The 18,148-nt window shown below is 40.8% G+C and overlaps 1 protein-coding gene across 1 annotated transcript in view; it reads right to left on the bottom strand.

The window, feature by feature from the left end:
* RPGRIP1 (RPGR interacting protein 1) overlaps positions 1–18,148 on the bottom strand; it is a 52,449-nt gene that overhangs the window by 9,587 nt on the left and 24,714 nt on the right. The window contains exons 14-20 of the mRNA XM_070292468.1: positions 17,398–17,850; positions 17,101–17,252; positions 16,302–16,644; positions 14,917–15,098; positions 14,175–14,378; positions 13,523–13,661; positions 664–761 (exon numbers count right to left, since the gene is read on the bottom strand). Of these exons, the coding sequence (XP_070148569.1) occupies positions 664–761; positions 13,523–13,661; positions 14,175–14,378; positions 14,917–15,098; positions 16,302–16,644; positions 17,101–17,252; positions 17,398–17,850 (1,571 nt within the window). The remainder of the gene's footprint in view (positions 1–663; positions 762–13,522; positions 13,662–14,174; positions 14,379–14,916; positions 15,099–16,301; positions 16,645–17,100; positions 17,253–17,397; positions 17,851–18,148) is intronic.

Below are 18,148 nucleotides of genomic sequence, written 5' to 3' on the forward strand. Positions count from 1 at the left end.
TCAGTCACTCATCTAACAAATACTTATTGACTGCCTACAAATGTACAAGGGAGCATTCTAGCAGCTAGAGTGATTGTCTTCTATCTCATCTGTAACTTCACAATATTCCAATAAAATGACTGTGAATATACCTGTGAATATTTATTTGTGTGTGTGTGTGTGTGTGTATGCAGCCTCAATTAGTTCCAAGAGAGATTTGAGGCCAAAATGCTTAATATATAATTCTAATTACAGGTTTTAAAGGTTGAATAAATACCTTCAAAAACTGAATGATCTCTCTGAGTCCTCCCAGAATCCTTTCCTTTCTTCCAGCCTCCACCTCCCAAAGTAAACCTGCTCTCTTAAAGTAGATTTAAAGAAAGGCGTGTCACAGGCTGGGTAAATCACAATTTACAATGAAGGAAGTAGGTAAGGGATCCAAAGAGGAGAGACAAGTGTTGAAGTCAGTCCTCATTTATATTAGTGCCAAATCAAGAAAATGATCCTTTCATCTGCCTATATCAACAGACTTTCATTCAATCACAATGTAAATTTAACTAAATAATTTGAGTTTCCCATCTGGTTCATTACAAAGGGATTTGAACTTTGCACACACGGCCATTAAGCACACTGTCATTACTTACAATCTTGGCCCATGCACAGTGGTTACCCCAGTGTACTTACTGCCTTAGGACATTTCTGAGATACAGGTGTTACTATCTCATCGCTGTCTGTAGTTTGTGCTTCACTGACATCAGAAGTTTGTTCACAGAATTCTTTATCTGTCAGAGAAGAGACTTAGAGTTACAGAGCTGTTTTGGAGCATACTGTCTAGCCCAGAAAAGACTTAGTACCTACATCTTCAATTTACTGTCTAGGTACTAATTCTGAGTACCTAGATTTTGGCTCTAAGAATCAAACCCTCTTTTTTAAAGTTTCATTTCTTCAGAAGATTACCAAACACATAAGGTTCACTTCTGAAAAACAGAAAAGGAAGGAAGGTAGATAAAAGGTAGAGAGAAATTTTGTCCTTTCAGGGACTGGAGAAAATTACTAAGCAAGGAAAAACAGTATAATCAGGATGCAGCAGACTGTATTTTACAAAGACTGGCATCAAGCAGCATCTCTCATCCCAGATGCGCTTTCTCACAATGGGATCTTGATACTCCTAAAACTTTTTTTAAGGTAGGCATTTTTATTTACTTATTTAAAATTTTTCATTTTATATTAGATTATAGTTGACTTACAATGCTGTGTTTTAGGTATACAGCAAAATGATTTAGTTGTACATATACATATATTTATTCTTTTTCAGATTCTTTTCCCATATAGGTTATTACAGAGTATTGAGTAGAGTTTCCTGTGCTATACAATAGGCCCTTGTTGATTATCTATTTTATATACAGTAGTGTTTACATGTTAATCCCAAACTTCTAATTTATCCCTCCCCTCCTCCTTTCCCCTTTGGTAACCATTAATCTGTTTTCTAGATCTGTGAGTCTGTTTCTGTTTTGTAAATAAATAACTTAAATGACTTTATTTGTATAATTTTTTAGGTTCCACATATAAGTGATATCATATTCTATGTCTTTCTCTGTTTGAATTACTTCACTTAGTAGGATAATCTCTAAATCCATCCATGTTGTTGCTAATGCCATTATTTCATTCTTTTTATGGCTGAGTAATATTCCATTACCTCATCTTTTTAATCTATGTATCTATCATTGGATATTTAGATTGATTCCATGTCTTGGCTGCTGTAAATACTGCTTCAGTGAACATTGGGGTGCACATATCTTTTCAAAGCATGATTTTTCCAGATACGTGCCTAGGAGTGGGATTGCAGGATCAAATGGTAGCTCTATTTTTAGTTTTTTGAGGCAGCTCCATACTGTTTTCCATAATGGCTATACCAATTTACATTCCCATCAATACTGTAAGAGTATCTCCACACGCCCTCCAACATTTATTATTTGGACACCTTGTAATAATAGCCATTCTGACCTGTGTGAAGTAGTACCTCATTGTAGTTTGGATTTGCATTTCTCTGATAATTAGTGATGTTGAGTATCTTTCCATGTGCCTACTGGCCATCTGTATGTCTTTGGGGCAATGTCTATTTAGGTCTTCTGCCCATTTTTTAATTGGGTGTTTTATTTTTTCTTGTTGAGTTGTTGGAACTGTTTGTATCTTTGGAAATTAAGCCCTTGTCGGTCACATTGTTTGCAAATATTTTCTCCCATTCTCTGGTTTTCATTTTGTTTATGGTTTCCTTTGCTGCGCACAAACTTGTAAAGTTTGATTAGGCCCCATTTGTTTATTTTTGGTTTTGATTCTATTGCTATGGGAGACTAACCTAAGAAAACATTGGTACAATTCAGGTCAGAGAATGTTTTGTCTATGATCTGCAATGTGGGAGACCTGGGTTTGATCCCTGGGTTGGGAAGATCCCCTGGAGGAAGGCATGGCAACCCATTCCAGTATTCTCGCCTGGAGAATCCCCATGGACAGAGAAGCCTGGCAGACTGCAGTCCATGGGGTCGCAGAGTCAGACATGACTGAGCGGCTAAGCACAGAAGTTTTACGGTGTCTTGTCTAAGTTCTCTCTTTTTTTCTGTATGTGGATAGATTGTCCCAGAGCCATTTATTGGAAAGATTCGATTTCCCTACTGAATGACGTTGAAACCTTTGTGGAAAATCAATTTTCAATAAATGTAAGAATCTATTTCTGGATTAGCAATTCTGTTTCACTGATATATAAATCTATCTTTGTGCTAACACTGACAGTGTAACACTGTCTGAATTGCTGCAGCTTCATAGTAAGCTTTGAAATCAAATAGTACAAAAATTTCAATTTTTTTCTTTTACTAAATTGTTTCGGGTAGATTATTTGCTTTTCTATATAAAATTTGGGTAGAACTGCATCATTTTCATAATTTTTAGTGGTCCAATCCATAAGCATGGTACATTTCTTCATTTATTTGAATTTTCCTTAACTTCTCTTAAAAACTTTTGCAGATTTCAGTATATAGGACTTACCTTTCTTTCATTAAACTTATTCTTAAACCTCTTTAAAGTTTAGATGATAGTGTGAATGTAACTGTTTTATTCATTTAAGATTGTTCATTTATAAAATATGGAAATACAATTAATTTTGAAATATTGGTTTATATATTGCAACCTTGTTCACTTGCTCTTAGTTTCAGTTGTTTAAAAATTTTTATTGGTTTCTTATGATTTTCTAAATAGAGGATCATGTTGATTGCAAATAAAAGTAACACTACCTCCTCCTTTCCCATCTATACGACTTTTCTTCTTCTTGCCTTTTTGCAATAATTTTTTTCTTATTACAATAATTAAAACCTCCACTACAATGTTAAACAGGAGTGCCAGATTGTCTGCACTTGTCTGAAACTGAGATGAGGAAGAGGAAAGAGCCAGCCCTGGCTTGCCAAACTACCACATTGCTGTTCTTGTGTTTTATTTGCAACCAGTTAATGCAGGTGCCTGGCAACACCTCCAAGCTCTAATGAAGGCTCTGTTTCCCCTAGTGCTGAGGTCATGTGGATGCAAACATCTATCTTTGAAGGAGAAGCCCTCAGGAGGTTTTGGTCAAAAGAGTCTGATCTTTGTCCTTTCCTGGATGGGGATACCCTTCAGAGGGGCACAGACTGTGAGGGCTGCTCCTTCTTCATCCAGCTCAGTAGCTGGCAGTTTCTTGTCATTATATCCAACATTTTGGAGAGTGAGAAGGAGGAAGACAGGGATAGACTCAGGTAGGACACTGAGAATGTGCAGAAGCTACTTTTCGAGGAAAAAAGACTAAAGAATTCCCAGCTGACCCAAGTAGCATACTTATTCAGCCTCTCTAATGAAAAGAGACTCAGGAGGCCAGAGAGAATTTTTGACTGCCAAGTGTCAATTAGAGGTCAAATGGGACTTACTGAAATATAAAGCATAGTCTGAAAAGAATAAACCCTTTTCCCCAATGATGAACATAAAGGTGGTTTTGTACCATCTTTACACATCTAGGAAGAGCAGCTTGTGAAGGCTGCAATGGTCTATGATACGGAGATATCCCAATATTTGAAAATAAAATGGATATCATGAACTCAAATTGTTCTGCCTCAAGCACCTTTCAGAAAGGTTTGCTACAGTTACAAAAGGGGATATTTCTGGAGAATGAAAATGTATCAAAATCAGACATTGAGAGTCCAAGAATGATCAATAATTGCTTCCTGTCTGGATGGATCCTTGTTCCATGTTTGGCTCAAACAAGAATCTAGTATTCCTGGACATCAGAGATTACTTAGTACTTCATTGGTGAGGATTCTTTATAAGAAACTGGGCTCTTCTACCTGTCATGTGCAGAAAGTGATTCTCAAGGTTATTTCCTCAGCTGATGCTTATTGAAACTTCTGCCTCACCTTTGGTGGCTATAAGCGGCAATGCATAAGAAGCCAACGCATCTGGCCTTCAAAGGAAATGACCAAAATGATGTTCTTTCCCCATTGTGTGAGGCCTTGAGACACCCAAAATGTAATCTGTACTGTCTCATGGTGGTATCTTGTTCTGTCACCATTCATCAATGAGTTCATCTTTCCTCCTCCCTTTGAAACCAAGCACTCACTGGCACTCTTGAACCTCACAGAAAATGAGCTTCTGGATGAAAGTCAAGTTGCTGCATGTAACTCTGAGACACCTAAATTGCTTCCTCCAGAGGCTGACACTGGAAAATTTTTACCTTAAAAAAACCTATTGCAAGGATCTCTCTTCTGCTTTGATCATCGATCACAGGCTGACACATTGCTCTTGGTAAGAAAGTCCTCATGGATGACAGGATGAACCTTCTGTGTGCGAGGGCTTGAGTTAACCCCAGTGTAAACCCTAGATCCTGGGGGTACAGAGCTGCAATATAATCAGGGATGTTTGCAATCATTTCTCAAAGCTTTTCTAATAAAAATCAAGCCTAAAACACTTGAATCTGGGGCTGAATTACATAGGGATTACTGTACTGAAGTTTCTGTGTGAATCTTTGAAAAAACCACTGTGGGAGATCAACCAAGATGGTGAAACAGAAAGACCCTGAGCTCATCTCCTCTCACAAACACACCAAAATCACAACTTTTGGCAGAACAACTATCAGGGAAAAAACCAGGACATTCTAGAAAGAAAATTCAATTAAAGCTATAAAGAAGGAACCACAACAAGATGGTGTAGGGGGTGGACTCGTGATATAGTCAAGTCCCATACCCTCTGGTGGGTGACCCACAAACTGGGGAATAATTACAACTGCAGAGGTTCTCCCAGAGGAGAAGGAGATCTGAGCCACACTTTGGGTTCCTCAGCCTAAGGGACCTGCACTGGAAAGATGCACCCCCAGAGCATCTGACTTTGAAGGCTAGACAAGTTTACTTTCAGGAATCCCAGGGGACTGGGAAATAGAGACTTTATTTTAAAGTGTGCACACAAAATCTCATATGCTGGAAGACTCAAGGAGGAAGCAATAAATTGAGAGGAGCTTGACAGGAATCCCACCTGCTGATCTTGAAGAATCTCCTAGAGAGACAGTAGGCAAGTGCAGCTTACCCTGAGACATGGACACTGACAGCAGCCATTTTGGGGAGCTCCTTCTATCACCTAGACACTGCTGCTGGCAAGCACCACTGTGGAATCCTCCCTCTACTTAGTAGCCTCAGGACCCAGTGCTACGCTGGCCCAGTGGCCTGTAGGTGCCAGGCTGGGCTGCCTCAGGCCAAGCAACTAACTGGGTGGGGAGACAGCCCCACCCATTAGCAGACAGGCTGACTCAAGACTCCCTGAGCCCACAGTCAACTCTGGACATGGCCCACCCCTCCGGAGAGCCTGCTCTAGCTTCTGGACCCGCCTTACCCAGCAGGGGGCAGACATCATACCACAATCACCCAGTAGGCCCAACTGGGACATGGGATTGACTGGGCCCCAGCCATGCCCACGAGCTTTGGGACACCCGGGACGCCACACACAACTGTGTCAGAAACTGGCCCACTCCACCAGTGATCTAACACCAGCTCTGGGACACCTAAGCCCTGCAACAAGACTCCAGGACCTGGCTCTGCCTGCCCGTAGGCCAGCACTATCCCCAGAGTCTGACTTCACCCACCAGTGAGTAAGCTATAGCCCTAGAGTCTTATGGACCCTAATTATGCCCAGCAGTAGCCCTGAAGACCTCTGGGGTTCCACAATCAGCTGCCTTGTGACGGTCTTGCCAACTGGTGCCAGCAGCCTCCACAAAAGGCAGGGCTGGGCAAGCAGGTAGACCAGGAGCCAAACAAGCTCACCAGACTGCCCACATAGTCAGCCCACCACAGAAGGACTCATGCAGCCCTCATAGGGGGAACCCCTAGAGCATGTAACTTGAGTGACACAAGGGGAGTGTGAGCTGGGATGCATACAATGTCTACTGCAAAAGGCCATTTCTCCAAGGTAGGGAAATAGGGAATAGCCAACCTACAAGATACAGCAACACGGGCAAAATGAGGCAACAGCGGAACATGTTTCAGACAAAGGAACAAGATAAAACCCCAGAAGTAGTAGTTAGTGAAGTGGACATCAGCAATCTACATGAAAAGAAATTCTAGGTAGCGCTTGTAAAGATGATCAAAGAACTTGGGAGGAGAATGAATGTAGACTGAGAATTTATGTAAAGAACCACCCCTCAGAGATGAAGACTACAAAGACTAAAAAGAAAAATATACTAGAAGGATAAACAGTAGACTAAACGATACCTAGGAATGGATCAGTGAGCTACAGTAGTGGAAATCACTGATACTGAACAGAAACAAGAAAGAACATTGAAAAGAAATAAGGACATTTATAGAGACCTCTGGGACAACACCAAGCACACTAATATTTGCCTTACAAGAGCCCCAGCAGAAGAGCGGGAGACCCCGGTTCAATCCCTGAGTTGGGAAGATCCCCTGGAGAAGGGAAAGGCTACCCACTCTAGTATTCTGGTCTGGAGTACTCTATGGACTGTATAGTCCATGGGACTGCAATGAGTCGGACACGACTGAGGGACTTTCACTTTCACTTTCAGAAGAAGAGCCTGACAAAGGGGCAGAGAACATATCTGAAACAACAATAGCTGCAAATTTCCCTAGCTTGGAAAAGCAAATAGTCACCCAACACCAGGAAACATAAAGAGTTCTATATAGGATGAACCCAAAGAGAAACACATCAAGATAGAGAGTAAATAAAATGAGAAAAATTTAAGATAGAGAGAGAATATAAAAACAGCAAGGGAAAAGCAACAAATAACATACAAAGAAAGTTCCATAAGGCTGTCAGTTGACTTTTCAACAGAAACTCTGCAGGCCAGAAGAGAGTGACATGATATATTTAAAGTGACAAATGAGAAAAACATATAACCAAGAATGTTTTATCCAGCAAGGCTCTCATTCAGATTTGATGGAAACATCAAAAGCTTTATAGATAAGCAAAACCTAAAAGAGTTCAGTGCCACCAAACCAGCTTTACAAGAAAGATAAAAGAAATTTATTTAAGTGAAAAAGAAAAGACCACAACTAGAAACATGAAAATTATGAAAAGAAAAACTCATCCATCAGTAAAGGAAAACATACACAGTAAAGTTAGGAAATCATCCATGCACAAAACTAGTAGGAAGGTTAAAAGACAGAAGTAGTAAAATCATACAGATCCACAATTGGGAAAGGAAGACGTCAAGATTGATATTGACACCCTGCTTATTTAACTTATATTCAGAGTACATCATGCGCAATGCCAGGTTGGGTGAATCACAAGCTGGAATCAAAATTGCCACAAGAAATATCAACAACCTCAGATATACAGATGATACCCCCCTAATGGCAGAAAGTGAAAAGGAACCAAAGACTCTCTTGATAAAGGTAAAAGAGAAGAGTGAAAAGGCTGGCTTAAAACTCAAAATTCAAAAAATGAAGATCATGATATCCAACCCTATCACTTCATGGCAAATAGATGGCAAAAAAATAAAAACAAAGGCAGATTTTATTTTCTTGGGCTCCAAAATCATTGCAGATGGTGACTGCAGCCATGAAATTAAAAGACACTTGCTCCTTGGAAGAAAACCTATGACAAACCTAGACAGCATATTAAAAAGCAGAGACATCACTTTGCCAACAAAGGTCTGTCTAATCAAAGCTATGATTTTTCCAGTAGTCAGGTATGGGTGTGTGAGTTGGACCATAAAGAAGGGTGAGCATCGAAGAATTGGTGCTTTCAAACTGTGGTGCTGAAGAAGATTCCTGAGAGCCCCTTGCCCAGCAAGGAGATCAAACCAGCCAATCCTAAAGGAAATCAAGATTCACTGGAAAAGACCTCGATGCTGAGAAAGATTGAGGACAGGAGGAAAAGAAGGTGACAGAGGATGAGATGGTTGGATGGCATTACCAACTCAATGGACATGAGTTTGAGCAAACTCCAGGAGATAGTGAAGGACAGGGAAGCCTGGTGTGCTGCAGTCCATGGGTTGCAGAGAGTCAGACACAACTTACCAACTGAACAATAAAGCAGTTAAGGGATATGTAAAACAATTAGATGTAAAATATGATATCAAAAACAGTAATTGTAAGAGGAAGAGAGAACAAATACATTTGAAATTAAGAGATAAGCAACTTAAAACAATCACACACACACACACACATATTGCTATACAAAAACCTCATTGTAACCACAAATCAAAAATCTATAATAGATAGAAGCACAAGAAAGAAAAAGAAATCCAAACATAACACTAAATATATTAATTCAATCACAGAAGAAGAGAACAAAAAAAGAAAAAAAAGGCTATAAAACAATCCCCAAATAATGAACAAAATAGCAATAACTACAAATCAAATACTTAACAAGTAAATAGATTAAAGGCTCCAACCAAAAGACTGAATGCATACAAAAATAAGACCCATATATATGCTGCCTACAAGAGACCCAACTTCAGACCTAGAGACACACATACAGATTGGAATGGAATGTGTCTTTCCATTCCAATATCTTTCCATCTGAATGGAAAAAGGTGTTCCATGGAAATGGAAATCAAACAAAAGCTGGAGTTGGGACTTCCCTGGTTGTCCAGTGGTTAAGACTCTGTGCTCCCAATGAAGAGGCCTGAGTTCAATCTAGTCAGGGACCTAGATCCTATGTTGAAAGTAAGAGTTCGCATGCTGCAACTAAAGATCCTGCATGCTACAACTGAGATCCACTGCAGCCAAATAAATATATATTAAAACAAACAAAGAAAAGAAAGCTGGAGTAGCAATACTCACATCAGACAAAATAAATTTTAAAATAAGGACTGTTACAAGAGACAAAGACTAACTACATAATGATTAAGTGATCAATCCAAGAAGATATAACAATTGTAAGGCTATGTGGCTCAGATGGTAAAGTGTCTGTCTGCAATGCGGTAGACCCGGGTTCAATCCCTGGGTCGGGAAGATCCCCTGGAGAAGGAAATGGCAACCCACTCCAGTACTCTTGCCTGGAAAATCCCATGGACAGAGGAGCCTGGTAGGCTACAGTCCATGGGGTTGCAAAGAGTTGGACACGACTGAGAGACCTCACTTTCCTTTCATTGTATGCACCTAAATACAAATAGGAGCACCTAAATATAAAGGCAAATATTATGAGAAATATAAGAATTGGGACTATGGTTGTCGTTCTTGATGTCATTGTCCTTCTTACCAACAGCGCACCCATGGCTGTTTTTCTTTTAAATGGATACTTTTGGTATTTTCTCTTTGATTTTATTTTCCACAATCTTACTCTGATAGGTCTAGATTTTGATTTTTACTTATCCTGCTTGAGTTTCATTTCATTGAATATTATTAATACCTTTTATGAATTCTGGAAAACTCCAAGTCATCACCACTTTATTGCCTTTGTTCCCCCTTCTTTCTCTTTTCCATTTAAGGATAGCTTGAACGCGCGCATGCTCAGTCACTTCAGTCATGTCTGACTCTTTGTAACCCTATGGATTTAGCCTGCCAGGCTCTTCTTTCAGGGATTCGCCAGGCGAGAATACTGGAGTGGGTTGCCGTGCTCTCCTCCAGGGGATCTTCCCCACCCAGGGATTTAATCTGCGTCTCCTTCTTTGTAGGCGAATTCTGTGCCACTGAGCTCCCAGGGAGACCCAAGTACAGCTCAGACCTCATTTTCTCTCTCTTCTTCTCTGTAGTATTTTCCATCTTGTCATCTTTCATTTTATTCTGGATATTTTCACCAATTCTCATTTTAGTTCTGTCTAATCTGCTTTCAACCCATCTCTTTTCCTCATAAATTTGTGTATTTAGCAGTTCTATCATTTATATTGGTTTTCAAATTTGCAATATATTTTGCAAACATCTTGTAATTTGATTCAGGCAAAAAAATCCACATAAATGAATGCCAAAATTATTAGGTGAAATCTGATGAAGAATATTTATATGGACTCAAACTACCTTCTCATGGATTACTTAGTAACTACCAAGGGGGAAATGATAATTTTATGATGAAAATATGTGGCAAAATGCTTTCTTAGCCAAGTGATCAAAGTTAACATCACCAATAATGGCACAAACTGACATCACAGACCTTCTAACGTGATGCAGTGAAAAGGATAGAATATCACTTCTGTGGTATTCCTGAAAAAGAAAATTCCTAACCTGAATCTAACAAAGGAACTTCAGACAAATCCAAATTAAGGCATGCTCCACAGAACAGCTCACCTATATCCTTCAAAAATGTCAGTATCATGAAAGACAAAGGAAAGAGGTTGTTCCAGATTAAAGGGGACTAAGGAGACATCACTGAATGCAATGAAAGATCCCAGATTAAAGGGGGGCGGCAGGAGGCAGCCTGCTATAATGGACATTATTGAGACAACTGATAAGTGGACTGGATATTGAGTAACAAGGCACCCATGTCAAGCCTGCAAACTTTATCATTGTACTGTGGTTATATAATATCCTTTTTCTAGATGAAATATATAGCAGTAAAGGGACATGATGTTTGCAAATTATTCTCAACTGCTCCAAGAAAAAATTGATAAGGCAAAATGTGAAGAAGGGTTAAAAGTTGGTGAATTTGCATGAAGGGATTTATGTGAACTTTTTTGTCTTATTCATGTAGCTCTTATATTAGTTTGAAATTATTTTAAAACTGTTAAAAAGCTTAAAATATAAATTTCCACAGTTCTAGTTCCTTACTAAAATTTTAAAGTTCAGCATTCATCTTCATGAAGGTAGTAAGCACAGTTGTTATGCAGGTAGTGTCTAATAACTCCAGTGCCTGGTGGCCTTCAGGTCAGCTCTTGCCTCTCTAGCCTAAAAGTGCCCAAAGCACAGTTCTGCCTCTCAGAGGATAAGAGACTCAGAAAGTGCCGCCATCAGGGTGCAAGACCAGAGTGGGGAATTCTGGTCTGAGGAGACACTTGCCTATGCTGGACAGAAACGAGGTTCAGACTGTATCCTGTTTAACCACCCCAAAAGTCCACCAAAAGCACAGTTCCATCTCTCCACTGCTTCCTCCAGACCAGTAATGTCCCAGGGCTGGAGTATTAATTCCAGCTCACCTCTCTGAGCTCATCATCTCCTTGATCAAGGCGAAGTGATTCCTCCCTCCCTAATTATTGGCCTTTTAATGCTTTTAAGAAACATTAAAACTAAAATATATATGTATATATATTAACTTCAACTTTTTATGTTTTTTAAAAATTTATATTTATTATTTCTGGCGGCTGCTGGATCTTTCTTGCTACATGTGGACTTTCTTTAGCTGTGGTGAGTCGGGGCTATTTTCTAGTTGTGAGAGCGTGGGCTTCTCAGTGTGGTGGCTTGTCTTGGTTCAGAGCAAGGGCTCTGGGGTACTCGGGCTTCAGTAGTTGTGATGCATGGGCTTAGTTGCCCCACAGCATGTAGAATCTTCCTGAAACAGGGATTGAACCCATGTCCCTTGCACTGGCAGACAGATTCCTAATCACTGGGCCAATAGGGAAGTCCGAAAATATATATTAACTTTGACTTTTCAGGTGTCATCATTGGGAAAGTTGGTCTGAATTACCTAGCTTGCATGATTATAACATGAAATCATAACCTTTTCTATGTAACCCAAAAGCCTTGCTTTATTTTAAAAGAAATTTGGATTTAAATCACAAATGAACTGACCACCCTTCTTCTATTTCTTTGTAACCATAATTTACAAAACTCGAGTGAGTTAACTTTTTTGTGTGTGTGAGTTAACATTTTATACTTGCTAGTTAGCTAAACTGGCTTGCTGTTGTTTAGTCTCTAAGTTATGTCCAACTCTTTTGTGGACTGTAGTCAATGGGATTTCCCAGGCAAGCAAACTGGAGTGGGTCACCATTTCCTTCTCCAGGGAGTGAACCCGTGTCTCCTACTTGGCAGGGGATTCTTTGTTGCTGAGCCACCTGGGAAGCCAGTTAAACTGGCTCAGTTCAGTTCACTTCAGTTCAGTTGCTCAGTCATATCTGACTCTTTGCGATCCCACGAACTTCAGCAAGCCAGGCCTCTCTTCCATCACCAACTCCCAGAGTTCACTCAGACTCATGTCCATTGAGTTAGTGATGCCATCCAACCATCTCATCCTCTGTCCCCTTCTCCTCCAGTCCCCAATCCCTTCCAGCATCAGTCTTTTCCAATGAGTCAGCTCTTCGCATGAGGTGACCAAAGTATTGGAGTTTCAGCTTTAGCATCAGTCCTTCCAAAGAACACCCAGGACTGATCTCCTTTAGAATGGACTGACTGGAGCTCCTTGCAGTCCAAGGGACTCTCAAGAGTCTTCTCCAACACCACAGTTCAAAAGCATCAATTCTTCAGTGCTCAGCTTTCTTCACAGTCCAACTCTCACATCCATACATGACCACTGGAAAAACCATAGCCTTGACTAGACAGACCTTTGTTGGCAAAGTAATGTCTCTGCTTTTTAATATGCTATCTAGGTTGGTCATAACTTTCTTCCAAGGAGTAAGCGTCTTTTAATTTCATGGCTGCAATCACCATCTGCAGTGATTTTGGAGCCCCAAAAATAAAGTCTGACACTGTTTCCACTGTTTCCCCATCTATTTCCCATGAAGTGATGGGACCAGATACCATGATCTTAGTTTTCTGAATGTTGAGCTTTAAGCCAACTTTTTCACTCTCCTCTTCCATTTTCATCAAGAGGCTTTTTAGTTCCTCTTCACTTTCTGCCATAAGGGTGGTGTTATCTGCATATCTGAGTTTATTGGTATTTCTCCCGGCAATCTTGATTCCAGCTTGTGCTTCTTCCAGCCCAGCATTTCTCATGTTAAACTGGCTAGCTAGCTTTAAATACATAGACTGCTACTTTCTTTGAGAATGACAGCTTGGTTGGCCTAACCAGCACACTTGTAACATAAAACTGAGCCTAGGGTCTCTAATACAATTGATCATGAAAAGTTTAACAATGAAGATGAAAGAAGAAAGTAAATAACCAGCTTTGTAAATAATCCATTGTTACAAAGGAAAATCATATTTTAAAAAGACAATACCATTCACAGGATGTGGGGTTTCGTTTAGTATCTGTGCTGAATAGGATGATGTCATTTCCTCTTCCTTTTGCTGATTTTTTAAAACATGATCTGTGGAGATCTTAAGCCCTGAGAATTTCCATTCAACGTACTTCACCTGCTTCAGATACAATTATAATTGTAAATAAGTATACTGTATAATTATAGTAATTTAAAGTCTAATATTGCATAATATAATACAATATAAATACATATACTCAGTCACATGATATATATTTATAACCTCATATATGTGCACGTATATATATTTCAGACCACATAGTAACTTTAATTCAGTTTCCTATGAAGAAGAGGTAGTATCAAACACATAGGTGTTCAATAAATACTTGTTTTTATTTTGATTATAGTTGAAGTGACCTAGTTAGGACTGTGGTACTATATCTCTAAGCATAAATTACAGAGTGTATAATCTGTTAAATTAAATTACATTGAAAAGAACTGAACACTCCAGAGATTTATTAAACTACTTATGTTTGTGGAAATACACGCTCACCACAAAAAGCTGTGATTATCATTTATCTTGTGTGCCTGCTTCTGCTTCTACCACTGAGAATAATAAACTTGGGGACACTACGACCCATACTTTCATTCTTCAGGGTTTCTAAGGCCTTACCTGTAGTGTACTTCCATTTAAGAGGTTCTGACTAAGATACTCCATTCTGTTCTTTCCTTGGAGACCTGTTTTTCTGCCATGTTTTCTTCTTGAGTAGCCTGTAACCTGGTGTTCCCTTTCCTTTCTTTCTCCCACCTGAAGAGGTTTTCTTTTAGCTTGATACTGCTCAGCTTCAGTGGGAATATCAACAGATACCATCTGGTCCTAAATAGAAGGATCAGAGACAGATTTACAAGGTGAGTTTAACAGCCATGATAATCAAGAAAGAGATCTGTGAGCCAGCATTAGACTTCCTTTATCTCTTGCCATGGAGCGGAGATATGCCATCTCTTCTCCTCCCTACAATAAAACCCAGCATTTTGTTCTATCCATAGCCTTATGGCATTATGAATGCTGCAGATTAAATTTGCAGAACATGACGACATTCATGGGCTTCTCAGATGATGCTAGTGGTAAAGAACCCGCCTGCCCATGCAGGAGCCATAAGAACCACCGATTCAATCCCTGGGTCAGGAAGACTCCCTGGAGGAGGGCACAGCAACCCACTTCAGTATGCTTGCCTGGAGAATCCCATGGTCAGAGGAGCCTGGAGGGCTACAGTCCAGGGGTTGCAGAGTCAGATACAACTGAAGTGACTTAGCATGCACACATGGCATTCACAGAAGGAATTTCTTCTACCCCAGTTGTAATACTGTCTTCCTCAAATCAAATCTTCCCCACAGGATTGGGGGAGATCTGCTACCTGGGGAGGAAAGGAAGCTTCTTCCTCTTCTACTGACGTCTCTAAACCATCCCTGGTGTCCTCCTCACTCTGAGCTTCTGGCTTTGGAAAGCTCTCCGGCGGGAGGTAGCAAGACCCCCAATCCAGTTGCACCTGAACAGATCCATTGGGTTCCCCCACAGGGTCAGTGAGGTTAAAATCACCTGAGAGACGCACAGATATTAATAAAATCTGATCACAAGAAAGTAGGCACATGAGCGTTTATCACAACCTTACCTATGACTTCCCCAGTTTAAATTTCACATTTTGTTTGTAATTAACATCAGTCAAATAACCATGATGACAATACACTCAGAAGCAAAATAAAATATCAGTGAATATCCATAATCATTCAGAATATTTACTTCTGCTACTCAAAATATTTATTGGGGAAGATTGGTATCTCCAGGTTCAAGAAGGGATAGTCAAAGATGCATGGAGAGATATAGCTTGCTTGTCATCAGTCACCCAGTCAGTAAACAAGAGCACCTTCTACTATTACCAAACAGTTTCTACACCTTAGGCATACTAAGAAAACCATTATCTACACCCGTGGCCCCTATTTCTGAAATAACAAAAACCACGAAGACTTAAGCAAAATGGCTTTTTTCTGAATGTCAGGCTTCTGCTTTGTAACACTGATTAATTTAACAGATGGCTCACATTGCCTCTCTTTGGCAAAGGATGAGTTGTGAGCAGAAGAGTCAGCTTCTTTTCTTATTTTTTTTTAAGCACTCGTGATATTGGGAGAACGGAGCCCTCACATACTTCCTGGAACAAAGCTTTTTTAATATGGTCAATACTGACTATAACCATCCACACTTCCTAGAGAGTTGACCCTTCTTGTACAACCTGTACAACCCTGGGTATGAATGTAGGATAAGGTAGCATGAAGTTCAGCTTCATACTGGGGTTGGAGGAGAATCCAAGAAATTTGTCATGGCATGGCATGGAAGACTCATTTGGATTTAATGTTTAAAAGAAGCAAGAGAATTATGATGAAATGTTACAGACACAACTTAAAATCTGATATCTAGCCATGTGCCAAGAAATAATAGACCTTAAGTAAAAATGAATACCGGAAAGCACTACAGAGATGGAAAATGTTGGTTCAGACACAGAGGTATGGACTGCAGAGTGGTGGGTCTACCCACTCGGGGATTGCCTTCTGTTGCTGAAGAGCAGCAGCAGAAGCCAGTGTTTCCATATGATTAGTGAGGCTCTAAGTCTTCTCTGCTGCTCTTCACAGTATCCTCAAATCCTTTCAGCGAGTTCTAAGAGAGACTATTCCAAGCAAGAAAAGTAGAATTAGGACAGGGAGAGGACACTGGGCAGAGCATAAAGATGTAATAACCTTGAACTCCTACCTTGAATGGATTTGTTTTGTGCAAGAGGAAGCAAGGGCACTTGGACTCGGCCAAGGTACGAGCCAGGCTCTGAGTCTTCGTCATCAAAAACGTACACAGAGAGGGCCTCCCGCCTCAGATACTGATCCAGGTCAGAAGTCACAAGCACTGGGAATCGAGCCAGGTCTCTGAAGTAGGGATTGTTACTGGCCGGAATGATGGTGGTGTCGTGGTCAGAAAAGGTAAAGAAGCGATACATGACGTAAGGACTGGGTTGGGCTCCCAGCAATCGGCTCCGGAGGCCACAGCATCGGATGATTTCCACCCGCAGCTCATTCTGATTCTTCCATGTCCCCGATCTGGACTGAAAAGATGTTGGTCTTGGATTGAGGAAAAGGGCAGGCTGAGAGACTCATTGCAGGTGAAGCCCAGAGCCCTCGATGAGGAAAAGCTATGACCTAAAGAACTGCTGAATCTTGACTGGGAAACAGAGATGCCTGGTCAACGACTTTCAGCTGCCTTCACACTGGCTCTGGCAGATACCTCTCTTGGGGAGACGCTGGCTCTCAGGCCTCATCTTAGACAGTGGAACAGAGAAGCCACTTTGCTTATAGAAAGGAGACGTAGCTAGCTTCAAGGGCATGATTTCGTTTCAAACTCCAGCTTGGCCGAGGGAAGGATCTAGACTAGTTGTGGGGTGGCAGTTTTTGTCTTTCACCCACATTCAACAAGCACTTATTGACAGTGGAAGGCTGAGCTGCTCTCAAGAGCCGTTTGACTGAGTGTCCTCTGAGATGCATGGGTTCATCCTTTTTCTCACCTCATCCTTCTGGGCCTCCCAGGCTCCAAGCACATTGGCTGCCAAGTATGCCTGGGCTTTCTTTCGCTTATTGTATGCTTGTAGACTGGATCTTATGGGGAAGCGCAGCCTCATCCAGTACTCTAGCACCCCAAAGACTTCTCCACCAGTTCCTGGGTAGCAGAAAGTATGAAAGGCATAGAGGCACAGATGGTGTGGCAAGGATCAAGAATAAAGGGAGAAGAAAATAGGAAACCACCAGCACTGTGGGAAATGTCACATTAATCCTGGCAACTGCGGGAGGTTGACAGCACTTACCAGTAAGTGTGGCAGAGCCGTGGACTCTCTCTGCAGTCTCTAGAACCCTGTCAAAGCAAATCCATCCAGCTGCAAGGCTGTGGTGCTCACTGCCTATTGCCTGGTGTAGATCAACCTGGGCTGAAGCCCCTTGAAGGTAGTGCAAGAAGAGGGAGTCTGTCTCTACCACATACTGGGAGGTGAAGTCATAGAGAGGTTGTGGCCCCACAACTAGTGGGGTACAGTGGGTTTCAAAGTCATAGAAGGAATAGGTGCAGAAAGTAATAGGTTGAGTGTCTGCAGCCTGAGCCAGGGCAGCAGAGGTCAGAAAGGCCTGATGGATGTGCAGTTCAAAAAGGTTCTCACTCTGATGCCGTGGAGAAATGTCCACTTTATCCTCATCTTCATAGGCTGGCAGTGGTTTCAGACATAACGGCAACTGTCGGGTGCCATAAGCCACGTCTTTAAGCTGTGCTAGAGGGGAAAGAAAACTGCCTATCCATTAAAAGGTAGGAAGTTTCTTCCTTAAGGTAAAGGAAGGTAGAAAGAGAATAAAAACCATGGTGGAAGTCCAGATTGTGACTATTTCAGGAAACCATGTGATTTTAAAAGAAAAGCAACAGAATGACAACCTGGTGCTTTGGATTCTGATGGCCAAATAATCCAATGCCTATTTTAACTAAATTGGAAAGTAAATGCTAACCTCAGGAGGTTATACTGCTAACACTAGAGGCACAGTTTCATCCATGGATGACACTGTTTTTGCTTACAG

This window comes from Ovis canadensis, chromosome 7, assembly GCF_042477335.2.
Source record: "Ovis canadensis isolate MfBH-ARS-UI-01 breed Bighorn chromosome 7, ARS-UI_OviCan_v2, whole genome shotgun sequence".
NCBI classification, from domain to species: domain Eukaryota; kingdom Metazoa; phylum Chordata; class Mammalia; order Artiodactyla; family Bovidae; genus Ovis; species Ovis canadensis.